General features: G+C 40.5%; 1 protein-coding gene and 1 long non-coding RNA gene across 2 annotated transcripts in view; one reads left to right on the top strand and one right to left on the bottom strand.

Moving 5' to 3' along the window:
- Positions 1–566: 566 nt before the first annotated feature.
- Positions 567–17,772, bottom strand: LOC132682976 (uncharacterized). The gene is made up of 3 exons (XR_009611971.3): positions 17,266–17,772; positions 5,808–5,978; positions 567–3,015 (listed from the first exon to the last, which is right to left on the bottom strand). It is a non-coding gene; the product is annotated as an uncharacterized LOC132682976 (long non-coding RNA).
- A 139-nt stretch (positions 17,773–17,911) lies between these two features.
- DYNC1LI1 (dynein cytoplasmic 1 light intermediate chain 1) overlaps positions 17,912–25,260 on the top strand; it is a 43,212-nt gene continuing 35,863 nt past the window's right edge. Inside the window, exons 1-2 of the mRNA XM_060638439.3 lie at positions 17,912–18,167; positions 18,372–18,445. Of these exons, the coding sequence (XP_060494422.1) occupies positions 18,022–18,167; positions 18,372–18,445 (220 nt within the window). The 5' untranslated portion in view covers positions 17,912–18,021. The remainder of the gene's footprint in view (positions 18,168–18,371; positions 18,446–25,260) is intronic.

Raw genomic sequence — 25,260 nt, 5'->3', positions numbered from 1 at the left:
AATGTGGTGTATACACACACACACACACGCATACACACACACATACACACACTGGAATATTACTCATCAATCAAAAAGAATGAAAGCTTGCTATTTACAACAACGTGGATGGAACTAGAATGTATTATGCTAAGCGAAATAAGTTAGTTAGAGAAAGACAAATATCATATTTCACTCATATGTGGAATTTAAGAAACGAAACGGATGAACACAGGGGAAGGGAAGGAAAAATGAGATAAAAACAGAGAGGGAGGCAAACCATAAGAGACTCTTATATACAGAGAACAAACTGAGGGTTGCTGGAGATGGGGGGGGGGGGGTGGTGGTGGTGGTGGGGGATGGGCTAGGTGGGAGATGGGCAATAAGGAGGGCACTGTTGGGATGAGCACTGGGTGTTGTATGTAGGTGATGAATCACTGGGTTCTACTCCTGAAACCAATACTACACTGTATGTTAACTTGAATTTAAATAAGTTAATTAAAAAAAATAAAAATAATAATTCATACAAGAAATCAGAATCGGTGTAAAAATATTTTAAATTTTTTATTTTTGGCAAGAATATTCTTGATCTTTTTGATGAGGTTAACATGCATATGTATGTATAATGTACATTAAATTTACAGCTTAATGAATTTTTACCTAGGTACACACACATAACTACCATCTAGATCAAGAACTAGAACATTCCCAGGATCTTCCTCTTGCTCCTTCCTAATCAATATGCACTCCCTCAACCAACCCCAGACATTTCACTGTTTGTTGGTTTGTTTGTTTTTAAGATATTTCCTAACCATGGACTCATAAAATGGCAGAACTGACCCAAAATGCTTATAGTACTGATGACACAGTAGAAACTCAGTAGCCAAGTGATCCTCTCAAGGTGATTAATTTGCTGTCTGGGCTGATTCTAGAACTTAGAACCCAATTCCAGTCCAGTGGTTCTTAAAGTGCTTCCCCCAAACGGGCAGGACAACATCACATGAAAACTAGTTAGAAATGTAAATTCTTATCTACCCCTCACTCCTACCCACTGAATCAGAAACTCTGAGGAAGGGCTCCGTGATCTGCGTCTGAACACGCATGCTCTCTAGCTGATTCTCATGCTCACTCAGGTTTGAGACACTGGACTACACCAAAGTCTATAAATCAAATATTAATCAGAGTTCATAAAGTTCTCGTTAATTGTGAAATTTTACTTAATATCAGACATAGGCTAATTTTAAGGGATATTTAGGAAGCATGGATACCCATCTATACTAGAAAATCAATAAAAAAAAAATACCCAGTAGTAGAATGGTGTGGAAAATAATATGAGTTCTGCTATTCATTAGCCATACAGCTTGGACAAGACCCTCTACCTCTTTGAGCCCTAGTTGTTTCCAGGTGTAAAATGACTCTAGTATGTCAGCTCCCAGATTGAATCTAGACTGTCTTATATTTTGTTTGATCTGCCCAGAGATCTGGCTGGTTTGTGTGCTTGTTTGTTTTAAACTAATTGCTACGATAGGAGCAGTTAGTAGTCATCAAATATCCGACTTCTCCTTTTCATTTCCCTGCCTTCTTTGGAATCAAGCAACCCCACCTCATCAATGGCCTGCGAAATGAAATGCTGTATGTTACTTCCTGGCCAAGGCACCTAAGAGCTGGTGTGCACCTTTATCTCTTCCTTCCCCTGCAGTGGGGCCCTGGAAACCATACACTGAGTTGGCAGCATCATAAGATAAAGGGATCCTGGTTCCTTGCATCACCAGATGGAGGAAAATTCTGGCCACCTGCATGTGATTCTGTATGGTGTGCTTTTTGTATGGGGAATTGGTCACATTATTTTTAAATTTGGGAAATTTTACACATACACAAAATCTGTATTCCTGACTCGTCTTAAGAATGAGAAGAGGGTCAACTGGGTGGCCCAGTTGATTAAGCATCTGACTTCAGCCCAGGTCATGATCTCATGGTTCGTGGGTTGGAGCCCTGCATCGGGCTCTGTGCTGACAGCTGGAGCCTGGAGCCTACTTTGGATTCTGTGTCTCCCTCTCTCTCTCTCTGCCCCTCCCCTTTTCATGCTCTCTCTCTCTCAAAAATGAATGTTAAAAAAAATAAAAAGACGATCTGGCAATGCTGGGCTTGAATTCCTAAATAGCAATAATTGTCTAGAGCTGGGTGATGCCTCCCCATCTTGCACTCATTTTCCCCAATGTCCTCACCATTTCCTCTAGAAGACATTTCCTTTAATAAGCCCCGACAATACAGCGGAATGTAAGTTGCCACTTGACATCATTCTTGTAGTCATTTTCTTATAATCAAGAGGAAAGTGAAATATCTGTGTATGCATATTCCTAACAAAAATAACAAAAGTGGGGAAATTAAATACAGATCATGAGGGTTATGTGAAATTACAAGCGAGCAGTGTTCTTTGTGGAAGAGGAGAGAACATTTCTAAATGTTTAATGTTCAAAGCGTGGCCATGTCAAAAGAAGGCAATTTAATGTGCTATTCTGAAGTGGCCTATAGGAAGAGCTGGGTGTCGGGCAAAAATGCCTGCTAAAAATTAACTAAAAAATGGGGCTTAAATTTCAACAGAGGTTCTTTTTGAGAATAAAATAAACTGTACTTCTGTGAATACAGTTACATATGAAATGAGAAAATTATACCCTACTTGCTTCATTCATTTGCCTGCCTAGTCCCTAGAGGCATTTGATTCTGAGGATTGAAGGGGAGAGAACAAATGAAGAATACCTAACATGGTATGCAGAATATACAGCTTGGTGCCTGGCATGTAGCTGACTCCAAAAATGTTAGTTTCCTTTCACTTAGTTTATTTATCCTGATCGCAGAAAAGAATACTGGAATCTATTTCCAACTTTACTCTAAAGTCCAACAGTTCAATATGTATATACAATCAAGAAGACCAACAAACTGGGCCACTTCCAACAAGGTGAGGAGAATCAGAGGGGAGAACAAAGCAGGAAGGGAGTGACTTCTTTATCAAGAGAGAAGAGATTTTAATTCCTCGGTCTGAAAAAACAAAGGTTTGACAAGAGACATGATCAAAACTATGAAGTCTTAGATGCAAGGTGCAGAAGGTAAGGCTGTTGTTCAGTATATATTTCCCCCATCTCTTTCCCTCCCCACCTCCATGGAAAATAGTACTTCCCAATCCCATAGATGTCAGACTTGGCCATATGGCTTGTTTTGGCCAATGGAATGTGGCCTCTGGAAGCTTCTGACCTCCACCAGGAGAAGAGCATGGTCTAGCCTTCAGCCTGGACCACAGAATAAGCCCCATGGAGCAGACACACAATCTGGAACCAATTTACACTGACCTGCAGATCCACAGCAATCAATATGTGCTTCATGTTGTATGCCACTGAATTTGGGAGTACCCTTTTACTCTGCCTTAACTGCAGCAGAAGTTCATCACTGTGGAAGGTGTATATGATGAAGAACTTTCCTAATCCCCCAAATGCCAGGACTAGGCATCTAGAAATTGTTCTGTCTGAAACTTTAAAAGAGAAATCATTTTTATTTGGTACCTCTTCTTCAAAGCTCCCACTCTTAACTTAGATGCCCCTTCTCTCCATTGCCCCGAACTGTTTAGTTTTAGCCATACACTGTAGGTAGATTTTCCCCATCTAATTATTCCCTCAAAATGATCTGTCCTTTGGGCCATGCCTTCAGTTTTGCTTTCTAATAAAAATAATGAAGGCTAATAAGGGCTCCTGGGTGGCTCAGTCGGTTAAACGTCCAACTTCAGCTCAGGTCATGATCTCCCACCCTGTGAGTTTGAGCCCCACATCGGGCTCTGTGCTAACAGCTCAGAGCCTGGAGCCTGCTTTGGATTCTGTGTCTCCCTCTCTCTCTGCCCCTCCCTCACTCATGCTCTGTCTCAAAAATAAATAAACATTAAAAAAATTTTTTTTAAATAATGAAGCCTAATAATAAATAGCACTTTCTATGTGGCAGGCATTGTTCTAAGTGCTTGGCAAAACAGCCATCCTCTGTGGTTAAGTACTACTAATATCTACATTTCATAGATGTATAAACTGAGGCATACAGCAGTTGAGTAATGGTCCCAAATAACATAGAGTTAGTAAGTGGAAGAGTAAGGGTTCAACTCAGGTAGTTTGCCCTTAGAATCCAAACTGTTCCCCCTTGTTTTCTCCTTCTCCCATAGTGATGAGTTATATGGATAAACTAATGTACATTAATTTGTTATCCAATGCTAGTTTGTTATTTCCTCAGCTAATATAAGACCATAATTCATTATATGTGTAGAGAGCCCTGAGGAAATGAATCTAATAATGGAATGTTGCCCTTATGACAAGCCATTAAGGAGATGATTTGAGGGTGATATTTTTTCTCATGATCACAAACACTCTAAATGAAAGCCAAAGAATTAGCAAACTGAAAACTTGAAAGAAGTAATTTTGTTGGGGGGTCGGGGGGAGGAGTGAATCCTGTCTTTTGATGGCGTGTGAAGAACACGAGTTGGGTCAATGAAAACCCAAATGCCACTTAGGAGCTTTCCCATTCTAAAAGGGTAAGGTAAGTTGGATTAAATTCTCCTTGTGGAGGCTGGGCAGTCCTTCTCCAGGATTTCAGGCTCCACCTCCTCATGCTTGTTTGGATCTTGGCTCAGTGGTTGTAAGGCAGCTTCAGCCCTATCACCCCTGCATCATGTCTACATATAAAACACCACTTCTTTAGAAGTTCCCGCAAAAATATCAATGAGACCAAGCACGTGATTGTTTCATTTTTACTAAAAGCATGTTAAGACACAGAGAAAGTGGGGGGTGCCTGGCTGGCTCAGTCGGAAGAGCAGGTGACTCTTGATCTTGGGATTGTGAGTTCAAGCCCCACACTGGGTGTAGAGATTACTTAAATAAACTTTAAAAAAAAAAAAAAAAAAGAGGGGCGCCTGGGTGGCTCAGTTGATTGAGCTTCCGACTTTGGCTCAGGTCATGATCTCGCAGTTTGTGAGTTCAAGCTCCACATCGTGTTCTGTGCTGACAGCTCAGAGCCTGGAGCTTCAGATTCTGTTTCTCCCTCTCTTTCTGCCCTTCCCCCCACTCATGCTGTGTGTGTGTGTGTGTGTGTGTGTGTGTGTGTGTGTGTGTGTGTATGTGTGTATGTGTGCGTGTCTCTCTCTCAAAAATAAACATTAAAAATTAAAAAAAAAAGACACAGAGGAAGGGATCATATCACAGACTACACAGCCATCTGTCATCTCATGAGGTCCCAACCAGTTCCGCAGGTCACACTTTTTTCAAAAATACTTACACCCTCTATGGGGGCTTTTGGTGGGCAGTCCCCCAGGTCTGGCTGCTTCTCTCAAATGAAAAAGCCACCAACCCATCTGTTCCTCTAGCTTTCAGCAAGTCTTTCCCCTAGAATTCTGATAAATTTTTGGATTTATGTTGTTACAGTAAAAAATATTAAGAAAAACAGTGAGCTAAAATAACCTGATTTCCCACAAGAAAATCTATAAGGTATTGGAATGAATAAAAGAGTACAGCAAAATTGGTAGATATAGGCTCAATACTTAAAGACCAATAGCATGCCCCCGCATATATACATAACCTTATTATTACACTAATAATCATAAATAAATGAATCAACATATATTTACAAAGATGCCATTTAGCCTATTTGCAAAAACTATACGGCATCTAGTGATAATTGTAACAGAAGATGTTTAATAGAACAACCTAACTATTCCTCTGAGGGATAGTGAGTTAATTAATAAAGTGTGGTTTATTCATACAGAATTCTATATCGCAATTAAAATGAATGATCCAATGGCGCACCTGGGTGGCTCAGTTGGTTAAGCATCAGACTTCAGCTCAGGTCATGATCTCGCGGTTTGTGAGTTTGAGCCCCATGTCGGGCTCTGTACTGACAGCTCAGAGCCTGGAGCCTGCTTTGGGTTCTATGTCTCCCTTTTTCTTTGTTCCTCTACACTCGCACTCTGTCTCTCTCTCAAAAATAAACAAACATTAAAAAATTAGAAAACAAATAAATAAATGATTCAAAACCCACCTATACGTCTACATGGCTCCATCTTGAAAATATAACACTGAGTGAAAAAAGTGATTTGCAAAATTTACACATTGTATAATTCATGTAAAAATCTAAAACACACAGAACAATTGACTGTATGAATAGATATCTGTATGAGAATTAAGTTCACCTATTTTTAAGACAAAAACCGATGAAGAAAAGATCGGAAAAGTATGGGAGTAGCGTGGGCTTTCTTTAAAAAATTCTAAGAGGATTGTATACCTTATATTTATACCATATGTCAAATATATTCAAGGAAAGAAAATTCTAAGAGGTGAAAACTTTCTGTGGTGCTATTACATTACTTTTATATCATGTATATATTGTATTACTAATACATACTGATATGTTACTAGATATATTTTATCTTTTGATATTTATATACTTGAAATATTTTATAATTAGAAATTAAAATGGAAATTTCATATGGGTTCAAAAAAGATTTCAATGAGATAACACTGAAAAGATGTTCATCTTCTTTAATAACTTTATTTTTACTCTTATCATGCGTATTTTTAAATGTCCAAATCAAAAGAGAAAGAAAGTTTGGCCCTTAGCAGAAGTTAGAGAGGCTAACCAAATGTTGTAAAATAAGAGATTAAACTCTTTGACTGAAATTTTATCACCATAGCAGATTAGATGTGCAATAACTTGCCTGTATTTTGAGAGGTTTTTAGGTAATCATGAGACAGGGCAAGTCCCTAATACCCAACCCAGCCCCTGAGTTTTCATATCTAGTGGCTGAACTGTGAAGTCCCTTCCAGTTTTAAAGTTTTTGAGATCTTTGTGAGAGCCTTGACCTCAGACCAGCTTATCAGGAGTGCCCTGCTCCTGGCTACAGTGAAAAGCAGCATCTCTCTCTCTCTCTCTTTCTCTCTCTGTCAGCTAGAAAGAATTAAGCAGGGAAGCCTCAGAATACAGAGGACAATGTGGAGCAGAAATCAATACCTACACTTGGCAAACCAATTAGGACCCAGTGGGAGACCTGAGAGGAGGGCTACTGACTGAGAAGGTCAGTCCAGCAGGTAAGACAATGATTGTTCTGCCCCCTTTGACAATAGCAATGGTTAGGGAACAAGTGTATTTACTTTGTTCTTAAGTGTGGGGCTATGTATATCTCACTGCTTGTTGTAAAAATTGTATGGCAATTTAAATATAAATTTAATAGCTGCATTTTTGTTTGAAATGATTATTATAGTGAAACTATGGTTGTTGTTTTTTTTTTAAGAAAAAGAACCATTATTTTTTAAAGATATATATTGAAATATTTGTGGATGAAATAATGCCACGTCTTGGATTCCTTTAAAATAATTCAGAGACGGAGGAAGAGGGTGAGAGTCAAACTAAGACTGGCCATGTGCTGATAACTACTGAAGCTTAGAGATGGGTATGTGGGGTCCATTAAACATCTCTATTGTGATACATGTTTTTAATTTTCCATACTAAAAAAAGTAAAAGTCGCACTAGTAAGATCCAATGCTTCATGAGCTAGCTTCTTTTCTGAGTTACCTACACTTGCAGAAATTCTACTCACTGTGACTTTATTTTTTTATTTTTAAAGATTTTTATTTTTGAGCAATCTCTACACCCAACATGGGGCTCAAACTCACAACTCCAAGAAGAGTTGCATGCTGAACCAGCTAGGCGTCCCCACCTCCTGTGAGGTTAGGCCCACTACTTGCCTGGGGCATTTTCCCAATCGGTTCCCACAACATCTGGTATGAATTGACTTGCTTGGCATACAATGACAAACTTTTAAAACAATGTTGAAGTTGATTTCATAATAACAGAATTCTAATAAGTTTTTAAAGAAAATTGGAATTTTCAGCTCTTTCGGGAAGGGAAACGGTCAGTCTCCCATACTGGAGGGACCAAGAAAGCATTTTTCATTTTTTATGAACTGAATTTAGATTTGTGAAGTGCCTGCAATATTTTGTACTTAATGAAAATTTATTTAATTAGAAATGCATATTATTATTTCCATGTCAGAGACAAGGAAGCTTGACCTTGCCAAGGTCATACTGCTAACATGTATGCAGCCAGGATTCCAGTCCATAACTGGATAAATCCAAAGCCTATGTTCTTTCCACTCCATACCCTTGGTTTGTGGTCCAGCAGTACAGATACCAACCTGGAAGCTTGTTAGAGATGCAGACTCACAGGCGCCACCCCAGGCTTACTAAACCAGAATCTGCATTTTAACAAGGCTACTGGGGAAGTGGGGAACACTTAAACCATTTGAACACTGAGGAACTCTGTTCTACAGAACACCTTATAAATATGTCTCAAATAAGAGTAAATATTCCTGCTAACACATATAGAGTCCTCACTATATGTCAGATTTTATTTACTTTTTTGACAATTCTATTAGACTTGAGCAAACTAAGGCTTCAACGTTTAAACAACTTCAAGGACACACAGTAAGTGGTAGAGTTGAGATCAGAACTGAAATTGGTCTGTTTCTGGTGCCTGGACTATAACCCATTTCACATTTGCCTCACTCTAAACACAGAATCCAAACATTTTATTTCATCTAAATGATGTGAATTAGGTGTCTATATCACTCAGTTTATCATTAACATTGTTTAATCTACTACTTAGGTTTGATGATATGGACAGAGTCTAAAATGTCAGAATCAGTATGATATTGCTGCTATTTAAAATTTTAAACCATGGGCACCTGGGTGACTCGGTTAACTCTCCGACTTTGGCTCAGGTCATGATCTCACGGCTACATGAGTTCAAGCCCCACATCAGGGGCTCTCAGCACAGAGCCTTCTTTGGATCCTCTCTCTGTCCCTCCCTCGTTCGCACTCTCACTCTCTCTCTCAGAAAAATAAACATTTTTTAAAAATTAGAATTTTATTTTTTAAATTTTTTTAATGTTTATTTTTGAGAGAGCATGAGCGGGGGAGGGGCAGAGAGAGAGGGAGACACAGAATCTAAAGCAGGCTCCATCCTGGCTCTGAGCTGTCAGTACAGAGCACCACACGGGGCTCAAATTCACAAGCCGTGAGGTTATGACCTGAGCCAAAGTCGGACGTTTAACTGACTGAGCCACCCAGGCACCCCTCAAAAAATTAAAATTTTAAACCATGAGATCATATGGTTAATACAGTTCCTAGTCTAGAGCTAGTATATGAAAAATAATATATGTGTGTTTATGTGTGTTTATATATATAAACACATTAACACGTATAAAAATATGCATATAAACAAAGATACATAAACACACACATATATAGATATGTATATCTATTTACATATATCAAGGTGCAAATTCCAGTGGGTTATCTGGCTATTCCTCATTTACCAATGGATGAACTGAAATATAAGATGAGGTTCACCTAAATTTACTGAGGAAAGATCAGAAAGGACATTCTGCTTCTTGATTTCACTTTTACATTACTAGGCAACTCTATGTTTTCCAGTAGTAAAAAGTTAAGGATCACTAGACTCTCCTTAAACAACTCTTTGATCTTATAGAGTGTCAAATAACTGATTCATTTTGCTTAAAAGAAACTTCCCACTGGGCAATTCTTTGATCTTCTGCCATCTGCGGAAAAAAGAAACATATATAATGCTTTTGTTGGTACAGACTATAATAGGTTATACTTCTGGGCTTACTTTTAGTAAAAGCACCAAGAAAGTATAATTAGTTCTAGACTAAAGCAGACTAAATTGTTATGAATGTGATACCACCTGCAGTTACAAAAGGCAGCATATTTCTAAAAATACCAGGGAGTTTCATATTTTTTCCATTTTGTCTCATGTAGAGCACCAAAGCAGAAAAACTTAATGATCTTTATTGTCTCATGTTTGCAGATCTCAATCTATGAAATCAGTTACTAGATATCTTCTCCTGTAGGAAGTAAGGAGGGTGGCAGAGTGTAACACCGGAAACCTAAGAAGTGACATTAAAATCACTACTTTTTTTTAAAAAAGGTAATGGAATTGAACTTCAGAGTATTAGAGTATTTATTCACAAGGAAATGCAATCTTCCAAAAATATATGTAATAAATATCCAACTAACTATAATCAGTGAACCTCTCTTCTTCTCAGTGGTAGAGAACAGATTAAAACCACAATGGCAACTAAGCATTCTAAAAATCCTATCTATTATGTATTTTAAAATGTATAAGCAGTGAATTACAACATTTAGATGAAGAGTAAACATTCTTTTAGCCTAGAAGATAAGTCTCTTTGCTTTCCCTGTGCATTGCACTGACTATCCATGAATATGAATTGATTTACACATTGTTCCCTTTCATTCATCACCATTTTCCAGAAACGGATAGGGATATCATAGCAAGGAGCTGAGTTTGAAATGAAAAGCCAATTTTAACTATCACCTCACCCTGGAATTTAAAACATATTCAGGAGGTATTCTTTTTCAATGATAAATTTCTAAGCAAATGAAAAATTTTTTCTCTATAAAATTTAATCCTAAAGTATGCTTGTATACAAACACATTTGCATACACAGTATTTATTGTTTAAAGGGATGTGGGTTTCACTTGAGACCTAGAAATAGAGGAGATTCCCTTTCTAGTGTTTTCTATGAAGGAAAAACAAAAATGCCAAGAGAGTCTATTTCTCCTGTCAGGTATTTATTTCTCCAACCATTTCTTTATGAAGTTCTGTGAGGGCTGACCTGATAAAATCGTAGGTAGGAGGGAGGTTAGGTCTGTAATTCAAGGGACTGGTGACCAAAAAATGAATTAGATACCCATCATTTCATTCATTCTATGCAGGTACATAGAATGAGATAAACATGACTCAAAGAAAAGCAAAACTAAGCAACATTGGGCATCTGTTTTCCCTCTAATTGGATCCCTGGATCCCCTACTGGGAGAGAGCGTAAGCAAGGGCTCTGCCAGTTCTAATATTACCATTTTGTTAACTAAAAAAAAAAAAAAAAAAAAAAAAAAAATATATATATATATATATATATGTACACACACACACACAGAGAGAGAGAGAGAGAGAGAGAGAGAGAGAGAGAGAGATGGATGGATGGATGGGGACTATTTAATCCCTGAAGCTCTTTCCAACACTATTTTATTATTTGAGTTGCTGACAGAGTCAAACTTCAAGAGTCCACTCATCTTGCTTCTTTCTTTCTTTTTCTTTTTTTCTTTTCGCTTTTTAGCTGGCATTTCTATCAACTGTGATTACCAAGATTTGGCACAGCGGGTGAAGCCAGTCTTATTTGAAAATCTGTTGAAGGCAGTCCGTGGGAGCTGGTACAGTAGGAAGCAACTCAAGGGGTGACTGCCTTGTCCCAGTTCTCAAACACAGAGGAAGGCATCCCCCCAACAAAAAGATGAAGTGACCTGTATCACCTCACCTCAGCCCCACAGAAGGCTCCTCTCCCAAACTGCTTTTCTGCAGAGCTCTAGCGCCTGCCAAATGACCTTTTCTTGAGATAAAGAAATACCCAACTGTAGCCTTTAAGAAGCTGATGGGTGAGTGGGAGATGATGGTCAACAGAGAAAGAAGAGAGACATGTAGCTCCCAGGAGACAGAAAGTTGGAGAAAGGAAGAGCTGTCTCTCTTCTGGGTAGTGTTCCATTTCCCACTTCCAGACCCCAAGGCTCAGCTGAATTAGAAACCAGACTAAAGAAGACATTTGTGGTACACCTTGGGGCATCCCAGTAGGACTAAGCACTTCCTCATATAATAGCAGGGTACTGTTAGTAATGAACTTAAGTCCAGAACCTCTAAGAAAAGGTAAATCTGTATTCACATAATCTGTTAAAGCAAGAGAATACATAATACATTTGAGAAAGCTTTATATCAAAAAATAATTAAAATATTGTAAAAGGGAGGTCCTGCTTTTAAGTATTGCAGTGCAGAATTTTTTGTACCCTCTTCACACACACAAACACTACATCCTCCTCCTCCTCCTGAAATTTTAGAACCCTGGTGACAAGGAGTAAATCTTCTCATTTATTCATACTTTCAACAAATAACAAGAAAACATTATACCCTCTAAGAAGGTAATGAGTGTTATGGTAAACAGAAAGGGAAGTAAGGTCAGAAGACTCAGAAATGGCAGGGTTCCGGTTGCAGTGTTAAACAGGGAGATCAGGGTAGACCTCATCAAGAAGCTGAGACCTGAGCAGAGACTTGCAGGAGTGGGAGTTAGCCAAGTGGCTGTCTGGGGGAAGATACTGACTTGGTTGCTCCTCACCTCCTTCAAGGCAGAGGAAACAGCTAAAGCAAAATGATAAACAATATGTTTATGGACAGCAGGGGGACCGATGTGGCTAGATGAGAGAAATCAAGAGAGGGAGTGGAGCAGAAAAGTTGAGAGAGGCAGTAGGGGCCAGGTCCTGTACAACCACATGGGTCATTGTAAGGATCTTGGCTTTTATGAGGAGCTACTAATGGGGTTTTGAGTGGAGAAGTGACATGATCTGGCTTATATTTTTTAAACTTTTTTTTTTAATGTTTATTTTTGAGAGAAAGAGAGACAGAGTGTGAGCAGGGGAGGGGCAGAGAGAGAGGGAAACACAGAATCCAAAGCAGGCTCCAGGCTTGGAGCTGTCAGCACAGAGCCCGATGTGGAGCTTGAACCCACAAACTGTGAGATCATGACCTGAGCTGAAGTCAGATGCTTAACTGACTAGCCACACAGGTGGCCCTGATCTAGCTTAAATTTTTAAAGGATCCCTCTAGCTGCCATGTTGAAGAGCTTTTTATAGTAATTTAGGCAAAAGATGATAGCTCAGCCCAAGGTGGTATCAGTAGATGAGTGATAAGAAGTTTGATTGTGGGTATATTTGGAAGGTAGAGACTACAGGATTCCTAATGAATTCAATGTGGGGTGTGTGAGAAATAGAGAAGTCAAGAAAGATTGGGCAAAAAGGAATTGCTACCCCGTGGGAAGTCCTTGGGTTGAGGAACTTCTTCCAGGGTAGGTCAGAAATTCAGCTTGGCGGGGGGCGCCTGGATGGCTCAGTCAGTTAAGTGTCCAAGTCTTGATTTCAGCTTAGGGCATGATCTCATAGTTTGTGAGATAGAGCCCCAAGTCAGGCTGTGGGCAGAGCCCGCTTAGGATTCTCTCTCTCTGTCTGTCTCTCTCTCCCTCTTTCTCTTTGCCCCTCCCCCGCTCTTGCTTTCCCTCTCTTTCTCTCTCTCAAAATAAACTTTAAAGAGGTGCCTTGGTGGCTCAGTCGGTTAAGCTCCCAACTTCAGCTCAGGTCATGATCTCACAGCTCATGGTTTAAGCCCTGAGATCAGAGCCTAGAGCTTGTTTCGAATTCTGTGTCTCCATCTTTCTCTGTCCCTCCCCAAATCACGCTCTGTCTCTGTCTCTCTCTCTCAAAAATAAACTTTAAAAATTTTTTTTTAAATCTTAAAAAAAAATTGCTCAGCTTGGAACATGTTGAGTTTGAAATATGCTATTAGATATCCAAGTGAAGATGTGGAATAAGCAGTTGGATGTATTAGTCTGGAGTTCCACATGGAGGCTCTGGGCTAGAGAGACAAATTTGGGAGTTTTTATCATACATTTGAATATTAAAGTACATAAAGAATTAAAGTAAAGTATCATACATTTGAGAATTATCATACATTTGAGACTGGATGAGGTCACCAAAATTAGAGAAGAGGAACAAAGACTGAGCCCTGCAGTCCTTCAACATTAAGTGGTGGAAATGAGGAAATGGTGAAGACTGAGAAGGAGCAGCTAGTGAGGCAGGGAAAGAACAAGGAGAACATGGTGACCTGGAAGCCATGTGAAGACAGATATCCACACGGAGTGACCAACTGTATCATGTGCTGCTGATGGGTTAAGAAAAACAAGGACAGAGATCTGGATTTAGCAAAAAGGAGGTAGAAGAGCAGTCTTTGTGGAGTCAGAGGGGCAAAAGTCTAATTAAGGTGGGTTATAAGGGCAAAGGGGAGGAGGAATTGAAAACACCAAATAGAGACAACTATTTGAAAGAATTTTTCTGTTAAAGAGAAGAAATAAATACAGCAGCAGCTGGTGAAGAAGTAGGGTTAAAAGAGATTTCTTTCTTTTTTTTTTTTTTTAAGTTTATATATTTGAGAGAAAGAGAGGGAGAGGGAGAGGGTGAGAGAGTAGGGGAGGGGCAGAGATAGAGGGACAGAGAGAATCTGCGCTGTTAGCATGGAGCCTGACTCAGTCTCTAACTCACAAACCATGAGATCATGACGTGGGCCCATATCAAGAGTTGGACACTTAACTGACTGAGCCACCCAGGTGTACCTCTTTTCTTTCTTTTTCTCTCTTTTTCTTTCTTTCTTTCTTTCTTTCTTTCTTTCTTTCTTTCTTTCTTTTAGAATGGAATAATGTTAATGAAATGATCCAGTGGAGATCAAAAATGATTATATAGAGAAAGAGGGGACAATTGTTGGATCAATGTCCTAGAGTTGAGAAGAGATGGAATCTAGTATGTAAGTGTTTTAGTGTAAGAATATGAATTTTCTTCCTATGATAATTGGCAGGAAAATTGATATGAAAGTGCAGACAGTGGATGGAGGTGCAAATGTGTTAGTGGAAATCTAGAGGCTTCCAAAGAACACATAACAAAAGGGGGGGGGGGAGCAAAGAACACATAACAAAAGATAAGGAATAAGAATAGCTTTGAATTGCCCAGTGGCAACATTAGAATCTAGCCGACTGGGTGGCTCAATTGGTTAAGGGTCCGACTTTGGGTCAGGTCATGTTCTCATGGCTTATGAGTTCCAGCCCCAAGTTGGGCTCTGTGTTGACAGCTCAGAGCCTGGAGCTTGCTTTGGATTCGGTATCTCCCTCTCTCTCTGCCCCTCCCTGACTCTCTCTGTCTCTCTCTCTCAAAAATAAATAAACATTAAAAAAAATTATAATCTAGCTGACACGGGGTCAAGGCCTTTAAAAACCTAAGGGAATATAATTAGCAACATAAGAATTTTATACCCAGCCAAACTATCACAAAGTGAGTATAGACTAAATGCATTTTCAAACGTAAAAGGTGCGCTGGATATCTTCCATTTGTCCCTCCAGATCCACTGTCTACCCTTCTCTACCCTTCTTTGTGCACTTGGAGTTAGACTTGCGTGGACTGCTACACTTGAATTCTCTTGTCCTACACCTTCTGGTTAGATTTGCCCAACATGAGACATTGGCAAGATACCAGGGGGCAGAAAGAGAGAATTCAGCACTGTGTTCCTTTACTGAAGTCATAGATCTCATTGAGCAATCCCTTCCTATAGCTGCAGCTCTTTCTGGATTCTAGTCAACATTCCTTCCTCTTTTCCCTTTAGGCTTAAATCTTCCTGCTCTTGCTAGCCCCATTTTGATACTGTTCACACCTTTGCAAATAGTTCTTCTTTAAGCTTTCATTCAGCACTGCCTTAGTAATGCCATTTTTTCCCTGGCTAGACCTTGGCTGGATACACAGGTCTCCAAAAATGTACCCATACACCTTTTCTTACAAAACTGGTGAAGTTCTCTAATAAAATTAGAAGAGAACACAGGAATGCAGCAAAGGGAATCCCCAGAATAATGGCAGGAGAAGATCCCCAGATGACTGCTGTGTATTAGGCACATAGAATAATCAATTCAAATTGAAGCAGTCCAGAATATTCTTAAAGATGTCTTTAAGATGAAATTGTTTGAATACCTAATGAGAAGTTTTACACAACTGGGACAAGAATTTGAAACTGAATTATAGTTAAGGGCATAGAAATTTAAGCAAATGAAAATCCAAATATTACATGTAACAAAAAGTTGGGCAAGAAAGAAAAGTAATCATAGTACAGGAAGTAGCTCAGTTGTAAATACCATTCATGTAACAAAAATTCCAAGGGACTTCTTTCCTTTTATAGTCTTCCTTATATTACAAAGGTTCTCTATGTTTGTTATGTAGAGATTTCTATACAGGCTATTTACCATGACAGCGTCTAAAGTTGCCAGGACATTTATCCTAATGTAATTTGACCTAACCTCTTGGGACAGTGGGAAGTCAAAATCTCAGTTTATCTACCGCCAACCTGTGGGGTAAATTACTTAATTTCACGGATTCTTTACCATGTATGAGGATTGCAAACCATAACACATAGTGTGCCTGGTACATAGTATGCACTCATAAATGACCACCCTTGTCAACCATCTTAATGGGAAAATGCTGCATAGGGATATTATAAAACCACAAGAAATACAACTTTGACCTCAATATAAGTAGGTAACTGGGCATCTAGAAGTCATGGGGCATTAGAAACCTGACACTATTATACACTTGATACTTCCCAGGTTAAGTAAATATGATATGGAACTGACAACTCTGTATATGAACAAAATTGAGGGGGAAAAATGCTCTGACAAGAAAAGATGACTGAGGAAGTAAAGTACAGAGAATGAATCAATTCTCAGAGGGCTAAGAGAAGTATACAGCTCTTCTTTACAGCAGTGACTTTAACAACCAGTTTCCCCTAGAAGTCCCTGTCCTTCCCCCTGTCCCTTACCATAGAAAGCCTAGGATCCCAAGACTGGGTTCTAGTTCCTTTCCTAACCATACAAACTAACAAAAAATGAAGAGTTTTAGCTGCCGGAGTTCACTAGGCCCATCAATTCTAGGGATTGGTCAGATATGAATGGTTTGAACAGTAAAGGAAAACATTAGTCATTAATAATAAACATGTATCAAGCGCTCAAGATTTGTCAGTCACTGTTCTAAGCCATTTTACATGAATCATCCCATTTGATCTTCATAAATTTTCTAGGTCCTTTTATCCCCATCTTACAGATAAGGAAACTGAGACTCAGAGAGGTTAAGGAAATGGCCTATGGTTACTGATAACCTGTCTCCAAAGCCTTCTAGGCTTCTAACTGTACTGTTAATGTAGAACAAATACAGTCTTTAGCTGTGGATTTTTTCACTAGCCTAAGAGCAACGATCAGATTGCATATCAGCAAGTGATCTTCAAATATGACAGCAATAATGTACAAAGAGCTGGACTATTTTAAGCAAAGGCTCTGACAAGGTGTACCAGGACAGAGCCTTAAAACCACCAACTCTTCTGGAGGCAGGGCTCAGACATTCAAATAAATTCAGCCAGTAAAGTTATGATAGAGAGGGGGTTATTTTAGGGCTACTTTAGGTTCTTTTCCATCTGCGTATGCCCAGTGCCAACTGTGCCTGCCATAGTAAGTGCTGAATAAACGTCTGTTGACTGGATATATGGATGACTCACCTACTGGGTCTTGTCAAATCTCACACGGAGCATCTCCTACAAAAACTTCGAGACTATTATTAAAGCAAGCCCTGTCAATACTTTTTCTGTCACGCAGCTGCTCAGGGGCTGGGAGAATCTGCTCCAGATGTGGGGTCAAGACGGGAGGAACACGGCGCCACGTGAGATTGCAAAATAGAGAGCCCAGAAATCTGGGACCGCAGTAACTCTCCGGACACGGGCTGCACAAAACCTCTTTTGCGGCGGGGCGGCCCGTTCCCATCTTGGCACGGGGGAAGTGTCGGTGTAGGCGGGTGACCGCCGTTCAGTCTGAATCTGGGGTTGGGGGGGCGGGGGGACAGCAATGACAGTGCAGGAATTCCACGCCGGCTGCGGGGTTTGTAGACCCGACTGAAGAGTGGGAGGGAGCACTGCTCATCTGACACACCCCAACCGGCTGTGCTGCAGCCCACGGCTGCGGGTGGGGGCCGGGAGACTCCTCACTACTCTGAGTTCAGAACTGGGGCTGCAGGGCAACCGCCAGCCAGGTCGCCCGCGCACGCGCATTCCTTACGCGCGCCCGCCAGTCAGCAGCGCATGCGCAGTGCGTCCTCCCTCGCTCCGTCAGTCCCTGCAGGGCCCGCGGCTCCACCTCCGCAGACCCCGCCCCGCTCCCGTGTGCCGAACGCTCCATATCCGGGTTCCCGCCGCCGCCACCGCCGCCGCCGCCGCCTAGCTCATTCAGCTTTGCCGGGAGTGGTGTGATTCCCGACCAAGATGGCGGCTGTGGGGCGAGTCGGCTCCTTCGGTTCCTCTCCGCCGGGATTAGCCTCCACTTACGCAGGCGGCCCCTTGGCTAACGAGCTAACATCGGGCAACGGCGGCGCCGCAGCAGGCGACGACGAGGACGGGCAGAACCTTTGGTAACGACCCCACCCTTCCCCGGGTCCCCGCTGGCACTCCCGGCCCTGCGGATACCTCGGGATCCCGTGCCCGCCGAAGCTCGGCGCCGGGCCCAGGCCACTGCGTTCTCGGGCAGCCCCCACTCAAGCGCGCCGAGGCCGGGTCGTCCCTCCCGCCGTGGGGTCCCAGCCCCCGGCCTCAGCGTGCGCCTTGCTCCCCGCTAGGTCCTGCATCCTCAGCGAGGTCTCCACCCGCTCGCGCTCCAAGCTCCCCGCAGGGAAGAACGTATTGCTGCTGGGTAAGTGTCCCCCGCCTCGCTCCGCCCCGCCTGGTCCCCACCCCGGCCCGGGTCAGGGTCCGCCCGCCCGTTCGCTCGCTTTGTGCGAACTCCCGGGCCTGGCCCCGCCCCGCCCCGCCGCCGGACCGGTCGCTGACAGCTGGAGGAGCAGGGGAACGGGGACCCCGGCCCCGGTACCTTTGGGGACCGCCCTCCCCTGAGCCCTTCCTCCTCCCCTTCATGTGGAGGTGGCCCTGACAGTCTCCTGTGGGAAGGACAGAATGCGATATCCCATCTGAGGGATTGTAGAGGCTTGTGGTTTCCCTAGAAAAGAAGGACGGTTTTTCTTTCATAACAAAAATTAGTAGCAGGAGGCTCTTTTCAAGAGCTCCAGTGCAAATGGCATGCCATTAATAATTAATAGCTGACTCTTTGTATAATTGACAGGGAAGCTAGAAATTGAGACCTGGGAATCGTGATAAATGTTCTTATTTGATTCAGCTTTTCGGGTACAATGGACGCTTATTGCAGATGCCTTTTTAATTGTCACTTATACTTCTGATATTTGTAAAAGGCGATAGAACACCTTACTATTCCAGTTCCTTCGAGCCAAATGATTGTAATAAGGAGAAATGGTCTAATGTCTCAATTCTCCTGTATTTCCTCTGCTCTCTGGAAGTTATGTATTTTGTTTCTTTACTGATTCTGAGGGTGGGCACAGAGGATATTGAGGGAGAATAAATCACTGATTCACATTTTTGCAGGCTTAGCTTCTGAGTCATTTACAGAAAACCTTTCTTTCATATTCTTTAAATGTGAGATATTGAGTCTTGGCTTATAAAATGATGGTTAAATTTTAAAACTTTGGTGTTGGTGTCTCAAGACTATAATGTACATCTAAAACAGGAAAGGAAACAAAGAAGTCAATTGCTACTTGATAGGTTCTGCTTTTAATAGAAATGTGTAGGTAGAAACAAATTATTTTTCATGAATACTGCCAATCTTGAATATATGATTCTTGATGTTCTTTAAAGTTGCATGGAGCTAGTTGAAAAATTAGTTTTTACTTTGTTTTTAATGTGATTGAAAGTACCTACTGCAGATTAACCTGGATTCAGTCACAGCCTTATAATCTTAAACAAGTTACTTGATGTCTACAGACTTCAGTTTCTTCATCTTTAAAATGGATATTATAGAAATAATAATGCCTCCCTCTTAGGGTTATGGGGAAGACTGAATGAGATAATACTTGTAAAGTGGTAGCAGCACAGTGACTTTTGTGATGGATTTCTGTCAACTGAATTAGAAGATATTTTATCAGAATTCTTTTTTTAAATATTCAATTAGTGTCCACGTAAGTGATATTTAATAGGGCAGAGATAGATTAGGTTCCAAAAGCAAAAAAAAAAAAAAAAAAAAAATCCCCGAAAGTGTTTTAAGTTTACTAATTTAAACAAATTACTCTTAGTTACTAAACTGAAATGGATTTACTGTGACCTCATTGAAGTGGATTATTTTTAATTACTCTAAGTTAAATAAGACTTCTTTTCAAATACTGTCATTGTGAGGATAAGATTCCTGCATTTTGTTTTCATTTTGCAAGTTCCCCCTAATTATTCGTATGTGTTAGATACTATTAGATGGTTCTGTTTGTGGTGAAACAAAATTGACAGTTTTGTTCATTTTTGATGTTCCTAATTTGTGCTGAGGTTGCACCATGCTTTTCTTTTAACCCCCTTTTTAACCTGCCTTTGACACTGGATCAGTGTATGCGACCGAGTGTACTTAGAGGCCCCAGACACTTCTATCCTTCCATACTTAGAATAGATTAAATTTCCTTCCTTATGAGCTTAATAGTTTGTAAGGCTCTGTCTAGTATCAGGTTACAAAAGCTTGAAATTTAAATTTTTTCTTTGAGTACTATTGGAATTTTCATCAAAGTCCTTTTCAGCTCTGGAAGAGCAAATTTTTATACTGATTACATAAATAGGATTAACTTTTTAAAATACCTCTAAAGATTTCTTAAAGATATTTTACCATCACATGTTTGGCAGCATTCAGTCTGTGCTGGTGGAGGGAAGAAATGTATAAATAGGGATTGTGGTTTTCTTTGTTATGAGTTTGAGGGTGCTAGGCAGGAGGATGCTTGGCCCTCAAGTGTTTTTCATGAATTATGGCGATCTCTGGAATCCTGTATTTAAAAAACACAAAAACAAAAACTGAGACTGTAGCAAGGTTTTGCTATTCCAGAAACAACAACCTGAAATGGGAACAATGATCAAGGTTTATTTATCGCAATGCAAATCGCAGTTTACCTTAGCTTGCTACATGCTTTCTCCTCCCCCTGCCTATGGGAGAAAAGGATTGGGACCAGAAGTGTATACATGTCTATGAGCCATTCTCAAAGCATTTTCATATAAATAAATCTTAGTTTATCTCCTCAGTTGCCCCCTTCTTTCACCACCTCCAAATCTGAGACGTAGATGTTGTTAGCACCAATTTGTAGATGAGATAATGAGTTTTAAAGACCTGTTAAGTGAGTTTTCCAAGGTCACACAGCTTTTAAGACCCTGTGTTCTGTGACTCTGGCATGGCTTCCCAACTTGATATAAGTCCTTGCAAGGGAGAAAGTGCCACATATTCTTCCTATTGCATAACTTTTTAAAAAGGCTATCTTTGAGTAAAAGCACTAGTAATTGTTATAAAGTAAAATCCATATATTTGTTGGATTCTAGGCTGAAGCTTCTTGAGGGACACCACTGGGCCATGACACTTGTGTTTAAGGGGTCATTTAATCTACTGAAGCCAGACCCTTAGTGAAACCCAGAAACACTGTGACATTAGTGTTTAACCATTTTCTTTCTTGAAAGATTTTGAGAATGAGCTTCAGTGAAGTTTTTAATAGTAAAGGCAGAACTTCTAGTGCATGTACTTTAAGTAGGATTTAACTTATAAATTGTCCTTTGAAAAACTATTTTTTCCTCTTTACCCTTTATATTTAATCAACTTTTACTACAGTGATTGCAATTATATTTTAATAGCTGCTTTTTAAAGGGCACTTACTCCATATCTTGGTTACTTTCCTATGTTTTGTTAAGAAAACTCCCTAAGGAAAATAATAGTACCTAACATTATAGAGCACTTATATGTACCAGCTATGTAAAGATTGTTTCCAGAATTTGATTATCCCCTTAAAGATCAAGAAGCAAAACAGAGCTGTTAAGTAAATTGCCCTAAGGTTACACAGCCAGAGCCAACATCAAGAATCTAAATTGTGTAGCCTACCTCCAGAATCAGTATTCTTTTTCTTTCTTTTTCTTTTTTTAATGTTTATTTATTTTTGAGGGGTGGGGCAGAGAGAGAGGGAGATACAAAATCTGAAGCAGGCTCCAGGCTCTGAGCTATCAGCACAGAACCTGACATGGGGTTCGAACTCACAAGCCATGAGATCATGACCTGAGCTGAAGTCGGACACTCAACTGACTGAGCCACTCAGGTACCTCCCCCCCCCCCCTTTTTTTTTAAATGTTTTTATTTTTGAGAGAAAAATAGTATGAGCTGGGGAGGGGCAAAGAGAGATTGAGCCGCAGAATCTGAAGCAGGCTCCAGGCTCTGAGCTGTCAGTGCGCACAATGCAGGGCTTGAACTCACAAGCTGTGAGATCATGACCTGAGCCAAAGTCGGATGCTTAACCGACTGAGCCACCCAGGCTCCTCCAGAGCCAGTATTCTTAGCCTATACATTGGACTGTCTCCCTAAAAGAAAGGAGAGCTTTCTTTGTAGGAAAAGTAGGATGTTAAACAGTTTATATAAAAGAATTTTATGTGATTCTCTGATGCATGTGTTTCACTGCAAAAAAATCTCATTGATTTAGATTAAATGAATTCATCATTTTACTAAGATACATTTGTAATCTTGGCCCCCCGGCCCAGTGCCTGGCTTATAAATAGAACATCAGTGTAACTTTATGATTTGAGGCCAACATAAATTAATGAAAACTAGTTGGCCCTTGGGTAAATCAGGTAAGCCTCATCTGTTTCATCTATAAATTAATATATTTGGATTTAGTGACCTCTGAAATCTTGTCTGATACCACATTCTATAATTTTTTTTAATTCCAAAGCTGTGGGTTATTAAATATTTTTAAGTTTATTTTTATTTATGTATCTTGAAAGAGAATGAGAGAGAGAGAGAAAGTGAGCACAAATGGGGGAGGAGCAGAGAGAAGGAGATACAGAATCCCAAGCAGGCTCTGCCCCATCAGTGTAAAGCCCGATTCAGGGCTCACACTCACAAACAGTGAAATGACGACCTGAGCCAAGATCAAGAGCCAGGTGCTTAATGAGTATGCCACCCAGGTGCCCCAGGTTATTAAATATTTTTAAAGAAATATTTTGAGGACTACTGCAGTTGAGCTTAAAGTATTGGGGCGCTTGGCTGACTCAGTCTGTAGAGCATGTGACTCTTGATCTCCTGTTTGTAAGTTTGAGTCCCACGTTGGGTGTGGACATTGCTTAAAATCTTAAAAAAAAAAAAAATTTATTTTTCCTTGTAAATGTGGCTGTTTGATTCCACCCAGGGAAGAAGCCTAGAGTCTATTTTTCCCTGAAGGCGCCATTCCAGGATTGTGTGCAGCCAACAAAGCCCCACAAAATGCTGAGCATCTTCAGGAAGTATGTTTGAAACAGTCATTCTTTTCAGGAATAAAATAGCTTCTATTATGCTTGAATTATTGGTAGGAAACCTCAAGATACATGGTGGAACCAGAGATCTGTTCAGAGAAGTAACTTCTGTGTGAGGACTAAATTTGAAAATAATGAGACTATTCAGTCTGAAACTCTTAACTTGTGAGGAGCTGGGATCAAAGATCATCAAAGTTCCAGGACTTCTAGAAAACACAGATTTTTATCAGTTGGAAGTATGTTAATGCTCTTTTTAGGAATGACTGGTTATGGGAATATGATGCAAAGAGTGGAATGTTACCACGTATTGGGTACTGATATGGATGATATTGGATTAGTAATTTTTCTTTTTCTTTTTTAATTTTTTTTTAATGTTTATTTATTTCTGAGACAGAGAGAGACAGAGCATGAGTCGGGGAGGGGCAAAGAGAGAGGGGGACACAGAATCGGAAGCAGGCTCCAGGCTCTGAGCTGTCAGCACAGAGCCCGACACGGGGCTCGAACTCACAGACTGTGAGATCATGACCTGAGCCGAAGCCGGACGCTCAACCGACTGAGCTACCCAGGTGCCCCGGATTAGTAATTTTTCAAGAATTAACAAAATTATTTACTGCATGTTATGTGTTACCACTATTAAAAATATGCCAAATATAGAGTGTTTTGAGACTCCGGTGGCATATTGATATTTTACAGTAGTCAGAGTCAGCAACCTATTATGTAAAGGGCCAGATACTAAATAATTTAGGCTTTGTGAGCTATATGGTCTCTGTTGTAACTATTCAATTCTGCCCTTATAGCCCCAAAACAGCCATAAGTAATTCATAAATAGATGAATGGGTGTGGCAGTGGTTAACAAAACTTTATTTTCAAAAACAGGCAGCAGACCAGATTTTGCCTGTGTGCTGAGGTTTGTAGACTCCTGCTTTAGGGTATTATGGGCATCAGTTTTGTCAGTAAGCACAGATGCCAGTTAATAGAGGTTTCTGGCTGATGGAATATGATGTTTGGTGCGTGATAGGGGCTCAGGAAATAAATGTTGAATGAATGATGAACAGCTTTTATTTAAGTATCATTGTTATTCCAGCTAGATGCATAGTCTGAACATAGGTGTAAGAGGTGTTAAGAGGAGTTCATATATCTCTTCCAGCGCTGAGAGAGAGCTTGAGCACAGGTGAATAAGGGGGTACAGCTTGAGTTAGGAAAAAGAAAGGACCAGTAAGTGAGTGACCATGGTCTGATCTTTTGAGGCTTTATTTTACTTAAAAAATCAGGGGTAAAAACAGATTATGTCTTCTTTCATTTGTTTGTCAAACATTATTAGAATGTGCTACGTATAAAATGCTTTGCTGAATCATTTGTGGAAAATACATAAACAGGACTCCATCCCTGCCCTCTAGGAGCTTATAAACTTCTGTGGGTAAAGACTCAAAGTGAAATAAAATATGTCAGTATGAAATAATTACTAAATAGGTTGCTTAAGATTTTGCAGGAAAGCTGATATCTGAATAAAATTTTGCTAAGAAACGGGGGGGGGGGGGGGTGCGGGAAGAACACTGGGGGCTACAGACTAAGGAAGCATGTTACAGTAGCCAAAACCTAGTGGAATAGGCCAAGACAGCTCAAGTTGATGGAACCTCACCTAGAGGCACCAGGTAGAGCAGCCCCTTCTACCATTTGAAGCTGTGGGATTGTGGATAAATCACAACCTTCTGATCTGTTAACTGAGGTTTTTTTTATACTTGGATTAAAAGAACTAAAAGAGGGGTGCCTGGGTGGCCCAGTCAGTTAAGTGTCTGACTTTTTTTTTTTTTTAATGTTTATTCATTTTTGAGAGAGAGAGAGAGAGAGCGCCAGGAGAGGGGGGTGAGAGAGGGAGAGAGAGAATCCCAAGGAGGCTCTGCACTGTCAATGAGGAACCCGGTGTGGAGCTCGAACTCAGGAACCGTGAGATCATGACCTGAGCCAATATCAAGAGTCAGACGCTTAACCAACTGAGCCACCCAGGAGCCTGTGTCTGATTCTTGATTTCCGCTCAGGTGATCTCAGGTTTATGGGATCAAGCCCCACATTGGGCTCTTTGCTGAGTGTGGAGCCTGCTTGAGATTCTCTCTTTCTGTCCCTCCTGTGCACTCTCTCTCCCAAATAAATAAACAT

The sequence above is a fragment of the Panthera onca genome, chromosome C2, assembly GCF_046562875.1.
Source record: "Panthera onca isolate mPanOnc1 chromosome C2, mPanOnc1 haplotype 2, whole genome shotgun sequence".
In the NCBI taxonomy this organism is placed as follows: domain Eukaryota; kingdom Metazoa; phylum Chordata; class Mammalia; order Carnivora; family Felidae; genus Panthera; species Panthera onca.
Note: the sequence above shows the minus strand (reverse complement) of the source record. Positions and strands in the feature narration are given on the sequence as shown.